Source organism: Ursus arctos, unplaced genomic scaffold (assembly GCF_023065955.2).
Source record: "Ursus arctos isolate Adak ecotype North America unplaced genomic scaffold, UrsArc2.0 scaffold_7, whole genome shotgun sequence".
Lineage (NCBI taxonomy): Eukaryota > Metazoa > Chordata > Mammalia > Carnivora > Ursidae > Ursus > Ursus arctos.
The window spans coordinates 13,030,026-13,044,425 of record NW_026623089.1 but is presented as its reverse complement, the minus strand read 5'-3'; the positions used below and the strand labels follow the sequence as shown (position 1 = coordinate 13,044,425).

The 14,400-nt window shown below is 56.0% G+C and overlaps 2 protein-coding genes across 3 annotated transcripts in view; one reads left to right on the top strand and one right to left on the bottom strand.

The window, feature by feature from the left end:
* Positions 1–7,558, bottom strand: part of LOC125282748 (serine/arginine repetitive matrix protein 2-like) — a 59,253-nt gene extending 51,695 nt beyond the window's left edge. Inside the window, exons 1-2 of the mRNA XM_057308594.1 lie at positions 7,447–7,558; positions 6,390–7,016 (exon numbers count right to left, since the gene is read on the bottom strand). Coding sequence (XP_057164577.1) covers positions 6,390–7,016; positions 7,447–7,558 — 739 coding nt within the window. The remainder of the gene's footprint in view (positions 1–6,389; positions 7,017–7,446) is intronic.
* On the top strand, positions 7,214–13,811 carry EMX2 (empty spiracles homeobox 2). 2 transcript variants are annotated; one of them, XM_026494225.4, is made up of 3 exons: positions 7,225–7,962; positions 9,904–10,088; positions 12,310–13,811. In XM_026494225.4, the coding sequence occupies exons 1-3, from the start codon at positions 7,557–7,559 to the stop codon at positions 12,475–12,477; spliced, it is 759 nt and encodes a 252-aa protein (XP_026350010.1). In that variant the 5' UTR covers positions 7,225–7,556; the 3' UTR covers positions 12,478–13,811. The 2 variants fall into 2 exon arrangements, with proteins under 2 accessions (XP_026350011.1, XP_026350010.1); XM_026494226.4 differs by lacking the exon at positions 9,904–10,088 and having other exon boundaries at positions 7,214–7,962; positions 12,310–12,413.
* The last annotated feature ends 589 nt before the right edge of the window (positions 13,812–14,400 follow it).

Sequence of the window (14,400 nt, the reverse complement as noted above, 5' to 3'; positions counted from 1 at the left end):
TGGCCCTCTTGCCCTAAACCCTGAATCCGCAGGAGGGGACAGGGAAGGGGAGAAAAAGGGCGTGGAGCGAGGCCTGAGGACGGAAAAGGTGGCCTGAAGGACAACGGTGGGCAAGAGGCTTCCAGGCAAGCCCCGGAGTCGCACTACGTGGGGCCGCCTGGACGAACCTCGCTGCTGGCGATGGCTTGGGCGCCCCCGTCCGCCTGCGGGGGCTCGCCGCTTTCTTTTCTCATTGGCTTGATTGTAGGTGTCTGGCAATATTGGAGGGGGGCAGGGCGGTCCCAGGGCCCCTCGTGGAATGCCAACAGCATGCACGGCCAGGAGGTGAGAGTGCTTTGTGTCACCTCTTTGAGCCTCAGTTTTCTTATCTGGAAAATGGGTATTATGACTCCTTCCACATCAGATTCTGAAGTTCACTGGGATCAGGGGTGTGAGCAAACGGGTTTTTGAATGCTACAATTTCTTCTAAACCTTCCAGGCATCCTCTCCAGGTTTCAGGGAGACCTGCAGCCTCCAGGAGAAAGTCTCCAGTTTCTTTCTTTTCTTCAAATGGCCAGGATCCCTCTCTAAGCCCTTGCCAGGCCCCCAGAGTCAAAAAAAAAAAAAAAAAAAAAAAAAGGAAAGGTACTGAAAGAAGAAACAATTCAGTTCCTGAATGAGGGGTTGGTGGGTCACTCGTGTTTCAGAAGCCATCCCCAGGTTTGATGGTTTGTTAGTGCTGACAATCCCGAGGAGCTCCTAAAAGGACTGAACCCCAATTTACAAGGTGGGTCACAGGTGACAACAGCAGAGTCTCAAACGAAAAGATGCCAAAGAAGGCAGTAGAGGAGTCAGAAGGTGTGTCCCCCACCTTCCGTGCTGGTCCTATGGCCTGCTAGACATCTAGTCTGGCTCCCAGGAGCACCTGGCAACAGTCACTGCCCTCATGGCCCAGTGGAGCTACAGTGTTAGGGGTGGGTGGTGGGGAGTGTGACAACACTGCCTACACTGGGAAGAGCGAGTGCAGGAGAGACAGAACTATCTCCACCCTTGCGGAGCAGTTGCCTGAGCAAGGCCAGGGGGTCCTAATTCCTGCTTGCCTGTCTCTGTCCATCAGTCTGTCCCTCATTCATCTTTGCTTGGCCTTAGACTCACTTGAAGGCAGCTGCGGGAGAAAGAAAGCGTACGTGCTTTGATTCGGTGTCTTTGCTTTCAGCGGTGAATCCAGACAGCCTGTGTGTTGAGGGACTGATGCGTTTCAACGGGGCGAAGGAGGTAAAACTTTAGGGTCAGGTCCTGCGTGTAGCTTCAAAGGATCTCAGTGCTGAGTTCCTGGCTCTGAAATGTCAGGTCTAAGATTAGATAGATCTTGGGAGCCCGCGGAGTTCACAAGCTCCTGCTGACATCCAGAGAAGGACGGCACCAGTTTCCTGCAGTCGCCTGGGCCAGCAAAGGCCCAGACCAGGGTCCAGACACCCCTGGGAGGGCTTGGCCTCCAGGTGGACAGTTACCTGGAGGATGCCGCCTGGATTTCCAGCAAAACCCGCGAGGATTCCACGGCCTCACCTCACCGGAGAGGCTAGCCTGCCCGGAGGCAGATGGGATCCGCCGGCTCCAAGAGGAAGGGGCCGGTCACCGGGCCGGCCCAGCGTGGCCGCCCAATCCGTCTGGTGACCAATCGCCACCTCAGCAATAACCACTAGGACCCCTGTTTCGAGCTATCATTGGCCGCCCACGAGGGGGCGCGAAGCTGGGAGAGCCTCGCCCTGTGACCCCAGCTCCTCTGACTCCACCCCACGTGGGGCCAGCGCTGGGCAACAGGGGGCCGTTCTTTGAATCACCATGGCTGGGCAGCGGGATCTGGGACCTCAGGCATGGATTTGTGGGTGCATTTGCGCGGTAGTTGGCCATCGCCCTGGCACAGGTGATCACGGCCGCCTCGTCATTTTTAGAACGGAACCCCTTCCCCCTTCCTTGAGCTCTTCGGAAAGAAGCCCGACTGGAGCTGGGATTCCAAGAGCTGGAGCTGATGGAGGGAGGAGGGACGCATTTCCAAGTCGTCCTCTCTACTCTGTAGTCAGTGAGCCTCCATAGATTTCCTCTCCTTGCCCGGATTGCGGTCACCGCAAGAGCTTGGCAGTGGGGCGCCACCCCAGCACACCCCAAGCGCACGGGGCTCAGGGGCTCCGCGGCTCTGCCGCCCGCTCCGGCCCTCGCCACTAGGCGCCGCTGCGCGCTCGCGGATCCTGGCCCAGGGAGCAGCCTCGGGGAGAGCGCCAGGAAGGGATTTTGCTCTAATAACAATTTTTTAAAGAAACATGTTTTAAAGGTATGAATTCTTTTCGTTTTCCCACCCTCTCCTTGCGCGTTCGGAGAGGCCGGGTGACCGGGAATCATAGTGGGTTGGAGGAATTCTTAACCGAGCTCTGAGCCTTCCCCATCCCGAACACCTTTCCCTCTTTCGGCCCCGGGAAAGGGCTCACCCTTTGCTGACGTCCACTGCTGAGGGCTCACAGTGTGGGCTCACGGAACCTGAACCGGCTCACCGGAAGGGTCCTGGATGTGGCGGGGTGCACCAGGCGGCTGCACCACACCAGGCCATGGCCTAACAATATTTGATGAACGGGGACTATGCCAAACATAGCTCATCTACTCCTCTCAACAACTGTTAAGATACTGATATTTCCTTTTCACGGATAAGAAAACTGAGGATCAAGAAAGTGGTCGCCAAGGTCGGGACCCCAGGTAGTACCTGGCATTCATCCCGAATTACAGGAGGCAATGAACGTATCCCAGGCAGAAAACTCAAAGCAGATAGTTATGAGAGATCCCCGCCCCCAAACTTCTGCCCTTTGATGCCTCCCACTAGCCAGGAATCCAGGCTTCTCTCACCCCAGCACCTGCCAAGGGAAGTCTCAGGTTTTTTGGGGGAGGAGCATGGAGAAGCTAGTGGCAGGAGTGTGAGACCAGCCATAGCTTATTTTTGCACAACTATGTTGTTCAGTCTTGAAGCCCAGCAACGAGCCCTGGAGGTGGGCAGGTAATAATAACAGCAACGTCAGGGACAGGAGCTAACTTTTATTACAGCTCATTATGTGCTAATCAGGGTCTAAGCACTTTGTTTGGCTTCTCTCCTTAAACAACCCCAAGGGGCAAGATACTATTATTTATCTCCAGTTCACAGAAGAGAAAGGCACTGAGAGGTCAGGCAATTTGCTCAAGGTCACCCAGACCTGACTGTTGTTTTTGGGTGGGGCAGGTTCATTATCCTGTAACATACAGTGAAATTCACCTTTCCTAGTATATAGTTCTATGAGTTTGAAAAACAAGCTCATAGAGGTGTAATCACCACCATAATCAAGAAGCAGAAGGATTCTATCACTCCTCAAAACAGGCCTGACTTCTACCCTCCACTGCCTCGCGGGCAGCATTGGCCAGAGTTTTACAGATGACAAGACAGAGGTGGGGAGAGGTTGTGGTGTTTGCCCAAGATGGCTCAGCCAGTAAAGGACAGATCCCAGATTCAAACCTTCATCTTGGGTCTGCTAGTCCAGCTGCCTGTTTAGCGTAGATTCCTGAGTCTACAGAGCCCAACTTGAGGTGGTTTGGGTTGCGAAGGAAAGAGAGCCCTTTGCCCTAAGATGGAGCCTCAGACATCCCCTCGGGGCTCCCTGCACGCTCCAGTACTTAACCAAACACCCATCCTTCTAGGGCAGCTAGGGAACAAAGAGGGGCCGGATTCTGCAAAGGCCTAAGCCACGAATGAAGTGAGGGGCAGCCTGGAGGTGCGAGGAGCAGGGGTAGAGTTGGCCCAGGGTCCGAGTCCAGACCAGACTGCCCAGGGCCCTGGTGAGGCTCACCCACCAGGCTGGTTAATGAGTTACTGTCCTAGTTAATTCTCCCACACGTCCCTCGTGGGGGCGGCAGTCCGAACCTTCCCGAGTTCCTCAGGTCCCGGGCTGCATGAATTAGCATAGATTATCTGGCTTCCAGGGCTTCTGCGTGGCCCAAACCCGTTTCTCCCTTGCGTGGGCCTGAGCAAGACTTGGGGCTGCCAGTGATTGGGGCAGAGGAAATGGACCCTGCTGCTCCCTCACCCTTGCCCACCTGCCGGCCACCAGAGACCTGGGGGCAAACCTCCGGACACTTTGCAAGAGGCGGGTGGCCTACAGACAATATTGCAGGAAGGGAGACAAGGCTCTGAACAAGCTGGGCCCTTTGCCCTGGCCAAACGTTCCTGCCTCTGGCAGGAAGAGGAGGGGATCCGGGCTCCAGACTGTCGCTCACTTCCTTGGGCACCCTAGACACTCCTAGCCAAAGGTACGAAAGGGTTTAAGGGAGTACCAACAACACTTTAGCGCCCAGCCTCTGACTTTTAAAAAAGGTCAAACACCCTTACGCTTTAGACACCATGGCGGGCCTCACTCCACCTCCCAGACGCTAACTGGATCCCCTTTGCCCTCAAGGTCATCTACTCTCACGCCCCCAGCCAAGATCACTAATACTGGGAAATAAATGGTCATTCCCCACCCTGCAGCCATGGCAGGGCTTCTAGTACCCCTAATTTTGCCCCTCCATCCTTCCTGGAGAGGCTTCCAAGGAGAAGGAGGACCTCTCCCTCTGGTTCCAGGAACCATGAGCTAAGCCCACCTAAATCGGGTGTTTCTTTCTGGCTTTGGAAATGGAGGTCTGACCTCTACCTCCACCCCAGGCTTGCTGGCAACAGCCAACCCCCTTTCCGGATGGCTTCAGGTTCCCTGCCGGCCTGGGCACAGTGGGGCTTGTGTCCCTACAGCTTAACAGAGGGAGGGATTTCTGAACTGGAGACAGTTATATCTGGAGGTCGGTGGTTCAGGCCACAGGGAGGTGCGTCTCCAAATGCACCCCACCTCAAGAGGCTGGACTGAACACCCTGTATCCTTGGGCCTCGGGGAAAAGGATGGGGGAGGGAGGCAGAAAGCTGCAAAGCAAGACCACAAGAACCTGGGAAGGGTGAAAACCCAGGCACCACCCCAGCCCAGAGCTGGCGTCAGAGGTCTGAAGCTTGAGACAGGGTCAGGCTTCTCTGGGCATGAGGGCAAAGCCAAAGCCCACACCTGTCTTATGTGTGAATGTGTATATGCGTGCATGCTCTGGGAAAGTTGGGCGGGGGTGCGGCACAGATGATCTCTCTTAGCTAAGGTCAGGTACCCAGACAACCCCAGAAAACACACCTCTAACCTCCTCTCTTGCCTGGAGGGTTTTCCTAAAGGGTTTCCCCTCCCCACCCCAAAACAAATTATGCCCGGAATAAAGAAGTCGAGAAATTGACTTGAATATAAAAATACATCAGATGAAACCAGAGAGGTTCAGGGGAGACCCCCAGGGCAGGGAGGTGGGTAGTTGGGCAAGCAGGGGAGTGTGTCCAAAGACCCAGACCCTCCACTGATGAAGCTGGTGGTGGAAGCAATCTGGCTCTCAGGACTTTGCTCTTCTCCCCCCTCCCAATCGACTTTTCTCGGGTCTCACGGCAACCTAGTCACCAAACACAGGCATTTCTTCCTCCTTAAGAGAAATGGCATGGACCTCTAAGTAATAGATTTAAAGGATGCCAGATTTTTTTTTCTCATTAATTGTAAACGTGCAAAATACCTGCTGGTACTTCACTTTAGAAGAATGCAATTGGCAAGAAGGAAAAAAAAAAAAGGAAAAAAGAAGCGGCTGATGAATAGATAATAGATCTTTAACCACCAATAAACAGAGAGCAGCGCCAGCAGCCTGGGGGATGTGATCATAATTATGCCGCTGCGTGAGCCAATGGGGACGAGGGAACTCGGCCCTAAAATCATCCCAAAACCGAAGGCGAGCTCGAAAATGCGGACACGGCCTGGGACCGGAGACGCGATCTGCAGTGCCTTGTTGCAAGCCCTGCACAGCAACCCGCCCCTGGGACGACAGATGGCGGAAAATAATAGAAATAATAAAAATAAAAAAACAACAACAGCAGCAATAATAATGACACAACTAACGCAAGTCATAACGACAGCGTAACAATAACAGTAATACCACGTCGCCTTTCCCTGACCTTGGACCCCCTGGTCCCAGATATTACCCTTAGGAACGGTTTGGGGGAAGGAGGTGAGCACCCTCCCAAGAGAGAAAAATCTGGGAGCCTGTGGGGCTGGTGGGAAGCCCGTCGCCTGGGCAGGATCGTTGGCTCTATCTCAACTTGCAAACGAACAAACCGGGTCAAGAATCGCAAACGCAGCGACCCCGGAACCTCGACGCTACGCGTGGTTGGAGGACCCCCCCCTCCCAGCCCAGGCTCCATCCTCACCTGGGAAACCGCCTGGAGTTCCGCTGGAGGTGGGGACTGATGTAACCGAACAGCTCCGTTAGCCCTCGCCCGGAATCCATCCCTGCCTGCTTACCCTCGCGGTGCTCCGGGGGCGAGCCCAGCTTCCCGGACGCGGGGCCACGGGGGTCAGCAGCTACCGAGAGCTGGGCGCGAGGGATCTGCGTGTCCGTCTGTCCGTCTGTCCCACCAGTTCGGGATCCAGGGGGCCGCAGCAGAGGCGGCGCGGGCCGGGGACTCTGCAGGGACCCGGTTGCCCCGGAGGGAGTGGTGGTGGTGAAGGAGGAGGCGGTGGCAGAAGGGGAGGAGGTGGGGAAAGAGGAGGAGGAAGAAGAGGAGGAGGAGAAGGAGGAAGAGGAGGAGGAGGAGGAGGAGAAGGAGGAGAGGAGGCCGAAGGAAGAGGAGGAGGCGAAAGAGGAGGAGGAGAAGCCACAGCCGGCGCCGCGGGAGCGAGTGAGCTTGGAGCGCGGGGAGAAGGCGCGGCGAGGCCGGGGGCCTGGCGGGCGCAGGAGGCTCGGCCGAGGCAGCGGCGCCGACTCCGTTCCACACTCGGCCGGGATCCAGGCCTCCGGGTTCCCAGGCGCTCGCCTCTCTCTGACGCACTTTAAAGAGTCTCCCCCCTTCCACCTCAGGGCGAGTAATAGCGACCAATCATCAAGCCATTTACCAGGCTTCGGAGGAAGCTGTTTATGTGATCCCCGCACTAATTAGGCTCATGAACTAACAAATCGTTTGCACAACTTGTGAAGAAGCGAACACTTCCATGGATTGTCCTTGGACTTAGGGCGCCCTGCCCGCCTTTTGCAGAGGAGAGAAAACTTTTTTTTGCCTCCCCCGAGAAACTTCCCCCCCTCCTCCCTGCCTCTAACTCCGATCCCCCCACGCCATCTCGCCAAAAAAAAAAAAAAAAAAAAAAGAAAGAAAGAAAGAAAAAAGAAAAAAAAAGAAAAAAAATTACCCCAATCCACGCCTGCAAATTCTTCTGGAAGGATTTTTCCCCCTCTCTCCAGGTTGGGCGCGTTTGGTGCAAGATTCTCGGGATCCTCGGCGTTGCCTCTCCCTCCCCCCTCCCCCCTCCTTTCCTTTTCCTTTCCTTTCTTTCTTCCTTTCCTCCCCCCACCCCCACCCCAAACAAACAAGTCCCCAATTCTCGTCCGTCCTCGCCGCGGGCAGCGGGCGGCGGAGGCAGCGTGCCGCGGTCGCCGGGAGCCGGGAGCCTCGGGCGCCCGCTCCTTGGCGCAGCATGTTCCAGCCGGCGCCCAAGCGCTGCTTCACCATCGAGTCGCTGGTGGCCAAGGACAGTCCCCTGCCCGCCTCGCGCTCTGAGGACCCCATCCGTCCCGCGGCGCTCAGCTACGCCAACTCCAGCCCCATAAACCCGTTCCTCAACGGCTTCCACTCGGCCGCCGCCGCCGCCGCCGGCAGGGGCGTCTACTCCAACCCGGACTTGGTGTTCGCCGAGGCGGTCTCGCACCCGCCCAACCCCGCGGTGCCCGTGCACCCAGTGCCGCCGCCGCACGCCCTGGCCGCCCACCCCCTGCCCTCCTCGCACTCGCCACACCCCCTCTTCGCCTCGCAGCAGCGGGACCCGTCTACCTTCTACCCCTGGCTCATCCACCGCTACCGATATCTGGGCCACCGCTTCCAAGGTACGTGCCACGTCGCGGGGCTGCGGCGCGCCGCGTCCTGTCCGGTCTTCGGCCTGCGCCGGGTGGGCGCTTGGCAAGGCCTGGGAGGAGGTGCCTCCAGCTCGTGGGCCCGCGCGCCCGGTTCGGAAACTGGGCAGCGAGGGACCGGGCATGGTGTTGGTCCCCAGTCTTCGAAGCTGCGGCCGCTTTGGGGGCTGGCCTGGGGCCGCTGGACCCCTTAGAGAGGAGCGCAAACGAAGAAGTTGTCCCCGAGTGCTCTCGGGTGGAGACAGGCTGGGACAGCCTTCTCAGAGCGCCCGCCGCCAAGGAGTCCCGGAGCCCGCGGGGTACCCAGGCTCTCCGTCTCCTCCGCGGTGCCCTTGTTGCCCTAGCTCCGAGGGGCACGGCCACGGCCCGGCCGCCAGGTTCGCCTTCGACTGCGGGAGAGACCCTGTTCGCCACCCACTCCTCGCGCCTTCAAGCCTAGCCCCGCGACTTCTCAGTTTCCGACCCTCTTCGGGCGGCGAGGAGACCCTCGCGCCCCCAGAGCGAAGCCTGGGGGTTTGTTTTTCCTTTTTTTTTTTTTTCCAGGCCTGGGGAGGAGCCTGGAACCCTCGCGGGTAGTAACCTCCGAGGCTCGGCACTCTCGCCAAGACCTGCTCAGAATCAGGGGTAGAGCGCCCGCGGCGGGAGGCGGGTTCGGTCTGGTTTTTGTTTTTGTTTTTGTTTTAAAAGAAATGAACCGTATCAGGAGATAGGCTGGACGAAAAGGTCTATTTGAGTGTTTTCCCTTCTTGCTATTTTTTAATTTGTTTGATTTTTTTTTCTCTGGGTGGGGGTAGGAGGAAAGTTAAAACTCCAGAAAAGCGGACGAGTAATTAGTTTAGTGGTGGGAGTTGGGGGAAAAGACCTACCTCCCGCGACAGCCGATCAATACTCGGCGGCTTGTCCATTCGTTAACCCTTCGCGTTCCTGCCAGAGCCTAGAGTCCGGTAGATGCCACCACCACCCCCAATTACAAACAAAACAAAACAAAAACAACCTTTCATCCTAATTCCGGGACCGGATTTGCCCCCATTCTCGCCTAAACTGTCAGTTTGTTTTTCTTTGTTAGGGTTTTTAAGTGAATCGATTTCCCACCCTCCTGAGTGAACCTGAAACTACTCTGGCTTTGCTCACAGTTTATGGCTCCTTTCCTCATTCTCTGCCAGCTACGCTCTTGGTGCCCCCACCAGGCCCGAAGTAGCCGGGATCTTCTGGGACCTCGGACAGTCCCATAGGACGCCCGCAACTCGGCAGCCCCTGGGTTTCGATCCCTTCGCTCGCGTCTTCTAGTTCTCTGGAGCGGGGCAGTGCGGAAGCCGGGTCCTCGGGAGGCAGTGGCTGTGGCAACCCGGAGCACCCTCCTGCGATATTTCGGTACCTGCCGGGCCACAGCCACATGCCCGGCCTCTGCACTTTCCCGGAGGGGAAGAGACTTAAATCATTCAAAACTGAGTTCCCGAAAAAACTCTGGATAGCGGCCCGCCGCCTCTCCACCCCGGGGGTTAAAGTTCCCCAAGGTTAGAAAAAAGACAAAGTTTCCCTGGGTCTTGGGCGCCAATCCCGGGGCCTGGCTCTGCTGCCCCTCCTCTGCCCCGGGCGCCCGGGCGCGGAGACGGTGAGGCCCGTGGCGCCGCGGCGGCTGCGAAGCCCGCCGAGGTCAGGAGCCTGGGGACTTTTCCTGCCCGGGCAGCTGCTGGGTGGGTGCTGCACGGGTACAGGCTCGGTATTCCGGGCGGGCAGCTGGGCCGGCGTCCCCTTCGCGCACCTCTGGAGGGTCCTGGGTCCCCACGGGCCGATCCGCACCGGCTGCGCAAAGGCCATGAGCGTTGTGCCCCGCCAGCCCGGCTCGGGAGAAGCGTGCCGCCCGGCCGGCCAGGACGGTCCCTTCTAACGGGACTTCTGCTATGCCCCTGGCAGGGAACGACACAAGCCCGGAGAGCTTCCTTTTGCACAACGCGCTGGCCCGAAAGCCGAAGCGGATCCGAACCGCCTTTTCCCCGTCCCAGCTTCTGAGGCTGGAACACGCCTTCGAGAAGAACCACTACGTGGTGGGCGCCGAGAGGAAGCAGCTGGCGCACAGCCTCAGCCTCACGGAAACTCAGGTGAGCGAGGCGTGCACCCGAGGACCCCACCCCACTTTCTGGCCCCCTGCAGTTGGCACACAAGTGCGGAGCTCCGAGACGGCCTTTGGCAAAGAGCGCTGGAGGTGGTTCCACACTTGGGTTCAGAACATATAAGTTTTGAGCTGCCTGGCTTCCTTGGGCTCCAGCAAGGGGCTGTAAGAGCCGACCCACCCCAGGCTCTGGGGAGACCGGCTGAGTAGCTCCCTCCGGTCTGGCTGGGCATGACTTACAGTTTCTGGTTAAGACACCTGTGCACTTTTGGTGAGACTTTCAGTTAGAGTCTGGGACTCAGGTGGGCGCCTGGAGAAGGAGAGCGCAGAAGGTGAGGGGCAGGGGTGGGGATGCATGAAACTCGAGTCTGGAGATGTCTGGGAGTGGGTTAAATGAGTTCTGTGCTACTGCAGACCCAAGGTTCACACCTATGGCTCCAGTTACTCCCCTTGGGGGGATCAGAGAATCAGAAGGCAGAGGCCAGACATCCTAGGTGCGTCCCTAAATCAGCGAAATGGAGGTGGAAGGCTGCAGAGAAGGGCTGCCTCGGGGGACAGACCCTTGTGGCGCAGCAGGGCTCGGAGGGGGGCCTGGCTCCGGCCTGCTGGGGTCGGGGAGGGCGCTTAGGGCTACAGTAGGCACTACTGTACGTGAAGCCGCAAGGCGAGGTCAAAGTTCCCGGCAAACAGTAACATTTTGGGGCAGATTAAGTTGTAACACTTTTTCTGGGAGGCGCAAAGAGGTCGAGGCTTTTGTTTTTAAAACGTCCCCCTGGACAAAACCGAGGAGGGCCTCGCGGGTTGGTGCGGGGCCTGGCACAAGGCGCGGCCCGGCTGATTTCTCCTGGATAGCCGAGGCCGCGGTGGTCTTTGTCCGCCTCGCTGCCCATGCTGCCTGGAGTCTTTGTGTGCGTGTCAAGCCCCGAGCGCACCGACGCGCGCCTTGGGCGAGCGCCGGGGAGAAATGAACCGTCCTCCCCCTCAATTAGCAAACTCAAAGCAAATTAAACTCAGCCTTGTTCCAGCTCGGCTTTTTCATGGGGCACTTTGGGGGACTGGGGCATTGGGGAGAGCAAGCCGGGACCTGGGCCGGCCTTCTAAAAGGAGGGAGTGGGGCGGGCTTCAGGGGCCTGGGCTGCTGCTTTCGGGAAGGGACAGGCCTGGGGGCAGGGGAGATGCCGTCACCAGCATTTCCCTCACTGTACCGCACTGCTGAGAAGCTGGGACAATGTTGGCTTCTTGCATGGTGGCTGAAGGGGACCCACTGCCCAGCTCCCCCAGGGAGGTGATGGGGATTGCAGTCCAGCCCTACATCGTTGCTCGCCGGACCTCTAGCAGCTGCTCTGGGGAGATGCGGCCGCCAGCCCCGCTCTGATGGGAGGTGATGTGACCAGGGTGCGAGCTGGGGCCTGGTGGGTCCTGGGGCTGGTCCGGAGGAGGGAAGGGAGGGAGTTCCATCTCTTCTCCTCTCCTCTTTCTTAGTTTCTCTCCCACTTCCTCCTTATCCCAAGGTCTTTCAGAAGCTTTCACTTTTGAGCTTCTTTTCCTAGCTGGAAAGGTACAGCGGGGCTGGTCCCCAGGCCTCTGCATCCCACCATCCCCCAGGCTTCCTCCAGTACTCCCCCACCCCCCAACTCGTGCTCACCTGCAAGAGTCCTGGGCAAGGAAGAGGAAGCTCAGGCAAATCCTGACTGCCTACCCAGGGCCGAGGCTTTGCAGAGGAAGCGCTATATTTAGGCAATGCTGCGGAAACAGACAAAATAGAAAGCACATTGGGCCTTGCACAAGAAAGCTGCCAGAGCCGGCCGGGAATAAGGTCTTCCCTGCACTAGCTAGGTAGAGGGAGTCAGGGACTTGTCTTTTTATTTTACCTTACTTATTATTGTTGTAGGGGTTTCCCAGGGTTTGCAAGGCTTTTGCTCTCAGCAGGAGGTGGGTGTCCCCTTCAGGGCCAGGCGCGTGCAGGGGCACTGTGCCCTCTGGACCATCTAGCCTGGGGGAAGCGCCCCGCCGGGGCCCAGAAGGGCAGGGAGCGAGGCTTCCTAGCTGACAGCACTAGGAGCTCGGCTCCCAGAAGGGAGACCTTGGGGAGGTCCGCCCTTCGGATGCGCAGCTGGGGGACTGGGCTCTCGAAGGCGCCACACGGAGGAGGAAGTGGCAGGAGGGCGCTGGAGAGGTACTAATGCGCCCCCTCTGCATCTCGTCTGCAGGTAAAAGTATGGTTTCAGAACCGAAGGACGAAGTTCAAAAGACAGAAGCTGGAGGAAGAAGGCTCAGATTCGCAACAAAAGAAAAAAGGGACGCACCATATTAACCGGTGGAGGATCGCCACCAAACAGGCGAGTCCCGAGGAAATAGACGTGACCTCAGATGATTAAAAACACAAACCGAACCCCACAGAAACGGACACCACGGAGCAAAACAGAGACAGGGAGAGGAGGGGTAGAAGAAAAGAAAAAAAAAAAACCTACAAAACAAAAACAAACCGCACACACACATTCACCGAGAAGAGGAAGAGGGAGTCAGAGAGAGCGGCGGCGCGTCGCGGACTTTGGGCAGCGAGGGCGCAGGGTCCTGATCCCAGGCTGCGCGGAGATGGCCGAGGACGCAGGCTTCTTGATCAACATGCAACCCTTGTCTAAAGAGGCAGCTGAGTGAGAGAGCGAGAGAGAGAGAAAGAGAGAGTGAGAGAGAGAGAAAGAGAGAGTGAGAGAGAGAGATCCAAATGGGGCACAGCCGAAGGCGCTCTGAACAAGGGAAGCTGTCAGTCAAACGCCAACCCAGCGAGACAAGATGATTGGCAGGTATTCCGTTTATCGCAGTCCTGATTTAAAAAAAATTATAATGATAATAATAATGATGATAAAAGAAAACCCCAACCAGGCACAGGACTTTTTCTTTTGCACTTCGCAGAGTTTCCCCCCAATCTTTAAAAATAATTAGTAATACTAGCAATCGAAATTCCATATCCAGCCCCATCCCACACCTGTTCAAAAACTTGAATTGCATGTAGCAGTTGTTGGGCGAATGGTGTCTAAAGACAGAAAATGAATTGTAATTTTCTTTTCCTTTTAAAGACAGGTTCTGTGTGCTTTTTATTTTGATTTTTTTTTCGAGAAATGTGCAGTCTGTAAACACTTTTTGATACCTTCTGACGTCAAAGTGATTGTGAAAGGTAAATGAAGTAGGCTCGGCGATAGTGGTCCTCTTACAGAGAAATGGGGAGCAGGATGGGGGGCTGGGGGTGGCGGGGGAGGGTGCCCACAAGAGGAGTCAGGACTTGTGCTGGGAAAGAAAAACCCTAAATTAATTCTATTTCTTGAACATTCCCTTTCCTAACATCCCGAAGGCTTAAAACCACGAAGTAAACTCCTTTTGGTGGTTGGAGAGATTGGCCGAATTCAACCATTCGCTGTAAGGCCATTCCCAAACTTTAAATCTATCTATTTCAAAAACTGAAGGACTGTAGTTAGCGGGGATGATGTTAAGTGTGGCCAAGGACATGGCGGCAAGTTTTCAAGCACTGAGTTTCTATTCCAAGATCATAGACTTACTAAAGAGAGTGACAAATGCTTCCTTAATGTCTTCTATACCAGAATGTAAATATTTTTGTGTTTTGTGTTAATTTGTTAGAATTCTAACACACTATATACTTCCAAGAAGTATGTCAATGTCAATATTTTGTCAATAAAGATTTATCAATATGCCCTCAGAGTAGTTGTTTTGAGAAATTGAAGTGAGTTTTTTTTTTTTTTTAAGTATCTATAATTTGAGTGTGGTCCTTCTCCAATGAGGCTCAAGAAACCCAGGCTCCTCACCCACAAAAGGGCCAGACTGATGGATTCTTGGGCATTTTAAAGAGAGATGAGGGTGGAAAAGGGAGAGGATTAGGAAAACTTAAGTCCTTCAGAAAAGGGTTGGGAGGAAAGTTTTCCAACCAGATTTTTGCCCATTGCAAGGCTCCCTGAGGGACTTTGGTTTGAACTTCAGGTTAAAAAATGTTTACTTCTTTTTAACTTCTAGTCGTTGTTGTTGTTGTTGTTTCAATCCAGACGTATAGTTACACATCGAAGAATATTCCCCTAGGATTGCAGGAAACGCTTAGCAGAATCAGAATCCTGGGACTTTTAAACTGTGCTTCTGACTTCAAACCCCAAAGTACAAGCTCCTCCCCCACCCCCTTCCTTCTCTTCCTTTCCTTCTCTTCCCTTACTTCCTCCCTCCCTTCTTTCCTTCCTTCTTTCCTTCCTTCCCTCCTTCCCTCCTTCCTTCCTTCCTCTCTGTCGGGCCCCAATCTGCTG

Coding starts and splice junctions, on each gene's coding strand:
- EMX2 (XM_026494225.4), top strand. CDS start 7,557: ATGTTCCAGCCGGCGCCCAAGCGCTGCTTCACCATCGAGTCGCTGGTG. Junction 7,963..9,903: donor TCTGGGCCACCGCTTCCAAG/GTACGTGCCACG, acceptor TGCCCCTGGCAG/GGAACGACACAAGCCCGGAG. Junction 10,089..12,309: donor TCAGCCTCACGGAAACTCAG/GTGAGCGAGGCG, acceptor TCTCGTCTGCAG/GTAAAAGTATGGTTTCAGAA.